The sequence below is a fragment of the Coptis chinensis genome, chromosome 3 (assembly GCF_015680905.1).
Source record: "Coptis chinensis isolate HL-2020 chromosome 3, ASM1568090v1, whole genome shotgun sequence".
Lineage (NCBI taxonomy): Eukaryota > Viridiplantae > Streptophyta > Magnoliopsida > Ranunculales > Ranunculaceae > Coptis > Coptis chinensis.
Window position 1 is genome coordinate 58,843,936 of NC_141458.1, and position 10,011 is coordinate 58,853,946.

Here is a 10,011-nt window from a genome sequence, read left to right on the forward strand (position 1 = left end):
AACCAATCAACACCAAATAACTCAATTGAACCTAACCGAAACCCCTTCAATAGCTAAATGTTGCATGGATAGTGAAGAAGGGGATTAACTCAATTAGATGCCTTTGTTATCTTTTTCATAAGAATTCAAAAAGTATACTTTAAGACTTCAACTAATTGTTTCTGGAGTTGGATAGGGCATAGGCGCAACATGATTTTTTGCTTGCACCCACAATGCTACGAAGGTAACTGAACTTCGGATGCTGGAACTGGCCTAATGTCTAGAGGCTAGGACCAAAACACCTCTTGCTTAGCGAGCATCATCATTACAGATTAGCAATTGACTTTGCATGTATGGGGCAAAAATCAAGAACGCAGACAACAACAATCATATTCCATGGCCAGAAAAAATAATTTTCAAGTAAGAAATAAGAAGTGAATGGCCAAATCAAATAGAAAACTTGAAAAATATTTCATTATATAATTCAAAGACAAAAAGTCCGAAAAAACAATAATGGAACCAAACCTGTGGGTGCTACAAAGTGGCAACGACTCCATAACAGGTTTTTTCTAGAAGTCTCAATTGAAGATAGTATGTAACGTGATACCAATACAATATGAAGTATTAATGGCTTCACCTAGATAGTTATCCAATTACCGGGTTCAAATTTCATATGGGGATTTTTTATGGGTTCCTTCCTCCCATGTCGACGACCACGCTAGAAACCACCATGCATAACGGCGAAATTTGACAGAAGTCCTTCTTTAGTTCTGTTCGATCTAACATGAATTAGAGGCATAAAACAAAGAATGAGTTTATGAAGAAAGGAGGGGAAGTTGAAAGAACTAAATTTTTTGGGTTAATCATAAAACAAAGAATGAGTTCATGAAGAAAGGAGGGAAAGTTGAAAGAACTAAATTTTTTGGGCTGTTTTTAAGACCCGGTATTAATGGTATTTAAGTGGGTATTAATGGTAAGACCACCCACGTACATTTCAATATAAGCGTGGATTTGGTTTTCAACCTGAATTTACATAAAACTCCTTTGTGAGTGTGTTGTAACTGAAGGGTATAAATAGAAATAAAAATTTAAATGACGAAATAGTCATTTTTAAAGACATTGAATAATTTTTCTTTATATTTAATTAAAGGTATTTGGTGGTAGTAAAAAGGCTGGTCTAATTTAAAAGGCCAGGTTAATTATGATGTACTTTACTAATAGAGATATCACACTTCTAAACTAAGTCAGCAGGATCCTACCCCCAATAAATGGGATATTAAAGCTTCAAATTAACCGATTTTAATCAAGATAAATTTTAAAATAGCGGGTGCAGATGCACAAACATACAAACTAGTAGAAAGTAAATTCTTGCTAAATAAATTTCATCCATATACTTTCCCAAAATATGCTTTCAACAAGAAATAGGAATATTTTTATTTTTGTTGGTCGCCACGACTTGATCCCATGACCAAATAGTCAATAGTTAACCGGAAAGAAATAGGAACTTGTGAACCAAAACACAGCCCTAAGGACTTGTATTGCAACGGTGATAACATAACGATGATACCTTATCAAACGCATACCCCTTTATCGTCGCTTGACTATTAAAGATGCAGTCAACTGAAGTTGACTTGGATGGGGTCCTGGTGTCTAATTTCCAAAGAGAAGGGGCATCGCCGTCCCATCATAGCGTGTAAGAAACTCTAGTCTAAAACACGTGAGTAACAGCTGCACACAGAAGACCTTAAATATACGCTCGGCATGTTTTTGGGTCGGTAGAGACTACAGAGTTGGTTTTGTTTTCGTGAATATGGGCTAACAATTTTTGGTTGGTCAGCTAACGATGTGGCCCCCTTATTATCCTGGCAGTTTGAAAAGTCTATCCCTTTAAAGATATATATTCCATGGGCATTACGGTCCATTACGTTTTAAGGAAAGAGATTTTTATTATTGTGGATCTCAAGTCCAAATCCAATCGAGTTTTTCTTTCGAAGCAAAAACCTCTTTCTTCTCTTAAAACTGGTCTTCTACAAAAACCCTTTTATTATTATCCCCACACCACAAAACAAACTAAACTTAGGTCTGTTATTAGCCCCTTTCTGTTTTTGGGTCCAAAGCCCATTACCTCTCTCCTCCTTCTCTCTATCTCTCTTTTTTCCGTTCAAACCCTAGATCTCCTCCACTTGCAGAGATCGTCGATCTCAAATCTTTTATCTTTTATGGGAACTCTCGAACAGGGAACGATGGATCAGGTATAATCTCTCTCCTCGTATCATTTTTTCCTCAAGTTGTTAGATCTGCCGTTTCTTTGTGTTTTCTAGAATCTTTGACTTGGTTTTCTTCATTATGTTTCATTTTGCTTAGAAGAGTTGTTTTTTTTTTAAATTGTTGACAGATCTGTTTTTGTTTGTTCTGATTTGGGTATTTTTGTGTTAAATATGTATGTACGTTTTTTTTATGGCCGGCTAAAATCGCCAGATCTGAGCTAGATCTAATTTTAAACCGTTCAATTACCACCGTCCATTCACTTGGTAGTACGTTTAACGACCTGCTTGGTGGTTATATGAAATTAACTGTGAAAAGATAAAAGAGCAGTTTTGATCTAATAAAATCTATCCTGGTCTTGAGTATGCTCCAGCGTTTGAGCGTTTCCGTGGGTCGTCATATTATATTCCAAAATAATGTATAAGCTAATACAAGCAAAGTTGGGCTTTTTGTTATTTCGTTGCTTGATGTTGTCCCCGTTATTACTGTTTATTAGGATAGGATATAAGTATTTGTGAACTTGTCAGATCCATTATAAACAATTCCATGGACCAGTCCGAGGCCCAAGAGGGGGCCCAGTTATGTGGCTGCATGAACTGGATGGTTCAAAGACCATTTGAGGATAAACTAGTTGAATGTCAATTGATTGGTTGGCTTATGACATTTTCTGTAAAATTTTAAAAAAATCACTAGTAAAACTTCAGATATATGGGGTAATTTTTTTAAAAAAGCACTAGTAAAACTTCAGATATAAGGGGTCAGGAAAAGCAGGCTGTATTTGGCAGTAACTTTTTTAACTTAATTTTTTTTTTTTTTTTTTTTTTGCATATGGGACAGACAACCTTTTCACCAGGTCCCTTGTTTCTAACAAACCGGTCAAAATGTGAAGCCCCTTGTTTTTTATTTTATTATTGAGAATCATTACTTTATTGGTTCAAGGAGCTTCCCTGATTTTGTATTTTGTTTATTATTATTCACTTACAAATTTCTCTTAGATTCAGGGAAGGTTTTAAGTCTCTTTTTGGCACGTTATCTTTTAAGTTCATGAGAAACCACACTATATACAACCGACCGTAAGTTATATTAGGTAACACCATCATGCCATTCTACATCATTTGTGGTAATAAAAATTGGAGTATTAAATCCACTAGCAGAGGTCTACGGCTAACCAGGATGCACACTAGGCAGTTTAAGGTGCTGGCGATGTTCTGTGTGGTTGAATCTGGCGACAATAGGCGGTGAGCTTTGCCAAAAAGTTGTGCTCAAGTTAGTAATTGACCATTCAATGTCACCCAGTCCAAAAAGTTGTGCTCAAGTTGTACTGGTAAAAGTAGAAGGATTAAATCCACTAGCAGAGGTCTTTGGCTGACCAATATAGCACCCTATGCAGCTAAAGGCATTCACTATGTGGTGGGTGTTAGCCTAGGCGACTGTAGGAATGCGGAGCTAGGGTGAGCCTTGCCAAAATTTGCGTTTGTGTTAATAAGTCGTCATTCATTTGTTCACAATTTTTCAATTTTGTACCACTCTTTTTGTGTGGAGGAATATGCGGTTGAGATGATTTTTGGTGGAGAAGTGGAGAAGACCTCATGTTGGGGTGATTGGGGAGATCTTCTCTACGAAAAATCAGCGATTTGTGTAGCTCCATTTTTCGGTAGGGAAGTCAATTCAGTTAGTCATATTTGGTGTCGAGTAGCCAGAGTTTTCTAGGTGGTGACATGGGTTACTCGGTTACAGAGTGGTTACTCCTTGTTCTTTGGACTGCTCGAAGTTATTATTTGATAATGTTGTGATTGTCACAATATTCAGTCAATTAGTCATTTGCTTGCTTGCCTTGAACATTGGCATCTTTTCGCACATTTCAATTTACGTATTTGGCTTTTCCTTTTCTTATGGATTGTGTGTTCTCTTATTCTCTTTTCTCCCATTTTCTACTTAATGGAAATAAGAAATCTCTAGTACAATGCTACAATGGGAGGTTATTGCCACAATGCTAATCTTAATTTGTATTAGTCTGAACTAATCGTGAAGCATATTTTTGGCTGTTAACAATTTTTATTGCTAATTCCAACTTTGTAATAGCGTTTAAAGGTGTCTAAAGAGGTGTATACGGGTCCTTGGAGATCAGCTAATCTCAATTGTATTTATGTAATTTACCAAATATATCAGTTGAATATGTTTTATGGATAAAAAAAATCTCCAATGCTATTAGATTGGTAGGATCAATGTATTTGTGTGTTTTTCTTTTGGATGTGCTTACTCAAATGGGAGGTCATTCTGCTGGACAGTATATATAGGTGAAAGGTGCATATTGAAGCTTCAGAAATGAAATGTTCTTTGATCTGCTGTTGATTTCTGAATTAATAACTCATTATTTAATGATTCAGTGGTTCTACTTTATGCCGATTTTTTGTGTGTATGAAGCGCGGTGCTTCATCAATTTCAGCTTGTTTAGTAAAAGTTAAGTTACAGTTAGTCTATTTTATTTCTTATGAAAAAATTCGAATTTTCTACTTGATACTGATCTTTTATGTGTGGGAGCATGGTGCTTTGTTGTTTCAGCTTGTTTATATTACTTGATGATGATTCCACTTGAATTTCTAAAAGTTTGATGTACATTGAAACTTTTACAAGTTACAGTTAGTCTACTTTTTACTTACGAAAAAATTGGATTTTCTCTCCTTTTGATAATTTCCCTTTTTGTTGAAGATGACAAACACTGTTGAAAACAATGAACCTGAGACTTCAGAAGCACAGCCTAACAAACGCCGAAGGAAGAAGTCGATAGTGTGGGAACACTTTACTGTGGAAAGCGTTGGTGAGGGATGTACTAGGGCTTGCTGTAAGCGGTGCAAGCAAACTTTTGCATACAGTACTGGTACAAAAGTAGCTGGTACAAGCCACCTCAAAAGGCACATTGCTTTGGGGACTTGTCCAGTTATACGACGTAGAGAAGAGAAGAATCAATTAACCCCATATTTTCCGCCATCCAAATCTGGTGTTACTGGTAGTGCTACTGATCCACCCAAAAGGCGCTACAGAGGAGGTATGTACTCACCAAACTTCTTATTCGATCAGGACCGTTGCCGCCAGGAGGTTGCGGAGATGATAATAATGCATGAGTATCAGCTACACATGGTAGAACATCCTGCATTTGTGTCTTTTGTGCAGAATCTCCAGCCACGATTCAATATGGTGAACTTCAACACTGTTCAAGGGGATTGTGTTGCAATTTATTTGAGGGAGAAGCAAGATCTTGTAAAGCTTCTAGGAGGAATTCCTGGGCGGATTAACCTCACTTTAGATGTGTGGTGCTCAAATCAAACCCTTGGTTATGTGTTTCTTACTGGACAGTTCATTGGTAGTGATTGGAAGTTGAATAGGAGGATTCTTAATGTCGTTATGGTACCGTCTCCTCATAGTGGTGATGCCCTTAGTCATGCTGTCGGAGTCTGCCTTGGTGATTGGGGTTTGGAGAACAAGTTATTTACCTTAACTTTGGATAAGAGCATCACAAATGACAGCGACCCTGGAAGTCTCAGAGGCTATCTTTCCGTCAAGAACACAAATATACTGAATGGTCAGTTACTAATTGAGAGTTGCTATGCCCATGTTTTAAGCAACGTTGCCCAAGATGCACTACGTGCCATGGAAGGAATCATCAACAAAGTTCGTGAAAGTGTGAAATTTGTGAAGACATCACAGGCACAAGAAGAAAAGTTTGTGGAGCTCAAACAACAACTTCAAGTTCCTAGCATGAAGAGTTTATCCTTCGATGACCAGACACAGTGGGATTCGACGTATCTAATGCTTGTGGCTGCTGTGGAGTTAAAGGAAGTCTTTTCATGCTTGGATACAGCTGATCCAGAATATAGGTTAGCCCCATCTATGGAAGAGTGGAAACAGGTTGAAGCTCTTTGTACCTACTTGAAACTATTGTACGATGCTGCCAAGGTCTTGACTGGTACACCATATCCAACTGCGAATGTATATTTCCATGAAGTCTGGAAGCTCCAGTTAGAGCTGAGTCATGCGGCAACAAGCGAGGATACTTTTGTGAGCAACCTTACAGGGCCACTCAAGGAAAAGTTCGATGAGTACTGGAACGGTTGCAGACTTGTTTTAGCAATGGCGGTAGTTATGGATCCGCGGTTTAAGATGAAACTGGTGGAGTTCAGTTTTGCAAAGATATATGGAGAAGAAGCAGGCACTTATGTCAAGATTGTAGATGAGAGTATTCATGAACTATTTTCTGAATATGTTGTGCAACCCCTTCTGCTTACAGCAGGTTTTATGGAACTCGAAAATGGTGGTGGTGATGAAACAGTCAACGAGTCGGCCACTGAGATGGTCAATGAGGAGGCTACTGAGGTGGCCACTGAGACGGCCACTGAGATAACCAATGAGACGACCAATGAGACAGCCGATGAGACAGTGAATGAGATGGCTGATGAGACGGCTGATGAGATGGCTGATGAGATGGCCATTGAGAAGATTGATCCACCTCTGGTATCTCCAAAGGTAGAACCCCTTCTGCCTGTTGGTGATAGGCTTTTAGACTTTGATGTCTTTATATCTGAGCTGTCCGGCACCCAACAGTCAAAGTCTGAGTTGGATCAGTACTTGGAAGAGTCTCTGTTGCCTCGGACTATGGAGTTTGACATCTTGGGTTGGTGGAAGCTGAACGACCTGAAGTACCCTACACTTTCCAAGATGGCCCGTGACATCTTGTCAGTGTCGGTGTCAACAGTTGGTCCCCAGTCTGTGTTTAACACTGCAGGCAATAAACTTGATACGTACCGGAGTTCTCTTCGTCCTGAGACTGTAGAGGCTCTGATTTGTGCCAAGGACTGGCTTCAGTATGCAATGAAAGAGCCTTTGAATTCTGTCGTAAAAATGGAATTCTAGACTTGCGAATTTTATTTCATTTCTATCTATATTGTAGCTAAACCTTTATGTCCATGCAGGTTTAATTTGAACTTATTTGTAAAAGACAGCTTTCTGCGCCTTCTCATTTGCAAAGGTTTTTATTTGATTAGGTGTGTTTGTGGGCTTTTAAGATAATACAGATAAAAGCTGGGAGTTTAGTTTTTGATTTGGCTGTTCTATGCTTATGTGTAGTAGCTCTATTCTTTTCGTCTTTTTTCTTCTTACGAGGGTACAGGCTCTGTTATATATCCACCAAATATAGAATCTTTTTTTTTCCGATATATATTGGAATTTCCGATATAAAATTTTATATATATAATTGATATATTTGATATTTATGATATATATTGGTTGATTTTTTGATCATTTTTTAATATAAATCTGATATTTTTAATATATTTCTGATATTTCTGATATTATATGTCCAATATATCTGATATTTTAAATAGTTTGGAATGGTCACCAAAATAATGGATATATCTAATATATATCGGTTTTTTAAAAACCGATATATTGATTGATATCGATATTTTGGGCTTTGGTTTAGGTACACCAAAACAATTTCAGTCGGACCACACTACTAGTCTTTCTGGATGTTTGGTTGTCAGTAACTTTCTATTGATCAAAATAAGTGATACCCCCTATTTTCCAAATCAAAATATCTTAACTGTTATTTCAATGTTATTTCAATAGTCAACTGTAGTGAAAATACCACAATACTCCAATAAAAGTAATTAGCAATAGGCCCCTATGGTATGGACTTTGATGGGCGTGAAAATGGGGGGGGGGGGTATCACTAATTGGAACTAATAGGGTATAAAAAAAATCAAATCTATGAGCAACTGCGGTCCATAGTTCGTAAAATTAAAATTAAATAGAAGCTCTTAATTCGTAATTGGAATCAACTAAAATTTTGCATCGAATTGTCAATTCTCAAGTAAATTTTCTCTCTTTTCCAAATTATTGACAATATAACCTCATTCGTTAAATTACCTAGACCACTAAATGGTGCTAGTGGATGTTCTTGTTGACAAGAATAGTTTTAGCTATCAATGGAGGGTCAAGGTTTCTTCCTTCCTAGTAGTAATGAAGTTTTCCTTTTGACCCCAATATAGAACCCTGGAGGGACATCCTTGCTCTGTCTAGTTCAATTCAGTTTTTTTGGTAATTGGAGACTTCAACAATATCTTGCATTCGCATGAAAAGAGTTGGAAGGGCACCCATGCACCCTAATGAAGTTAGGGAGTTTGCTGGCTGTTTGCAAATTGCAACAAGCAGAATCCATAATCTCACCTATTCTGGTTGTCAATTTACTTGGAGCAACAAAGCGGATGGTAGTTCCATAGTATCGACAAAAATTGATCCTTGTGAACACTTGGATGTAAGGGTGTTCATGGTCCGGTTCCTATAGAAACGCACCATTAGGGGTGTGCACGATTTAGTTCGGGTCGGGTTTGGGTCTAAACTGACAACTTAACCGATCATATCGGTTTATATATTTTTGAAACCGAACCGAACCAGTTTTGTTATACTAACCAAACCGAACTGAACCGAACCGAACTAATTTCCAACCGAACAGATATCTGAACTAATCAACTTGGTTACAGTTTAACCGATGTTAACCGACCGAACTGACCGGTTTTCATATATTATTTAAATTAAATTAATTAAATATATATATTCTAATATATATTATATATAGCGGGTCGGGTTTAGGACTAAACAGATGATCGAACCGACCCTATCGGTTTTCAAAAGTACTTAACCGAACCGAACCAACTCATAAGCATAATCAACTTGAAACCGACCGGTTCGATTCGGTTCGATCAGTTTTGTTGGTTTGACCGGTTTTATGCACACCCCTACGCACCATTGTCGGTTTTCCTATTTTCAAAACCAAAACCGAACCGTTGTTAAGTAGAACCTAATATAAAACCAACTTAACGGTTCAGTTCCGGTTCTGTTATTTGGTTTGGGTGCCATTGGGCTTGTTGTCAAGTTCCATATCCAATTAATATTGAACCAATTGATACCAATCACAAACAATTGAAACCCATGGACTAAGTTAAAATTCAAGCAAACACTTAGAAAGGATTTGATTTCATAGTTCCCCATAAAGAGACATGTCTATAGTCTATTCAATATGTTAATACATCTCAAAGAATAAGATAAACATTCATTGAGATTAATATAGCCATCCAACAAAAAATAGGCTTTATGTTTGGTTGTTTAATACTTTAATGTTTATAGAAACCCTACACTTTTATACTTAGTAGATTTAAATATAGTTATTATGTGCTCAAAATTATTATACGGCTTGGTTTCAGTTTTCACTACAAACCAAAGCCCATAACCCAAAGACTGAACCTAACCAACCAATTCCTAATTTTTGGAACTGTAAACCGAACCGAGATATAAGGAACCGTAAACTAGTTTGGTTTGGTTCGGTTTCCTGGTTTTGTTTTTTGTTGAACAACCCTACTTGGATGGGTAGATTTCCTTCCTAAAGTGGAATTTTTGCCACCAACTGTATTAGACCACTCCCCAATTATGTTATCTTGGAGTGATTACACTACAAAAAATCATTGCAATTCAAATTCAAGAATTTGTTACCACATAATTCAGCTAGAGTTTCAAGGAGGTTTGGAGTATACTGATATATTATTGCAATCCTATATATGTTTTGATGGAGAAGCTAGAACTGCTCAAAAAGAAAATATAGACTTGGGCTACCAGAAAGTTCTCAAATCTTCATAGAAGAGTGGAAGAGGCAATGTACAAATTCTCCTCTAATCAAATCCTCATGACCCATTCCTTTGTGAAAAAGGGAGAATTGCA

General features: G+C 37.2%; 1 protein-coding gene across 1 annotated transcript; it reads left to right on the plus strand.

Moving 5' to 3' along the window:
* The first annotated feature begins 1,910 nt into the window (after positions 1-1,910).
* On the plus strand, positions 1,911-7,336 carry DAYSLEEPER (BED zinc finger and hAT dimerization domain-containing protein DAYSLEEPER). Its single transcript, XM_086602223.1, has 2 exons — positions 1,911-2,231; positions 4,954-7,336. The coding sequence occupies exons 1-2, from the start codon at positions 2,199-2,201 to the stop codon at positions 7,150-7,152; spliced, it is 2,232 nt and encodes a 743-aa protein (XP_086458349.1). The 5' UTR covers positions 1,911-2,198; the 3' UTR covers positions 7,153-7,336.
* Positions 7,337-10,011: the final 2,675 nt, after the last annotated feature.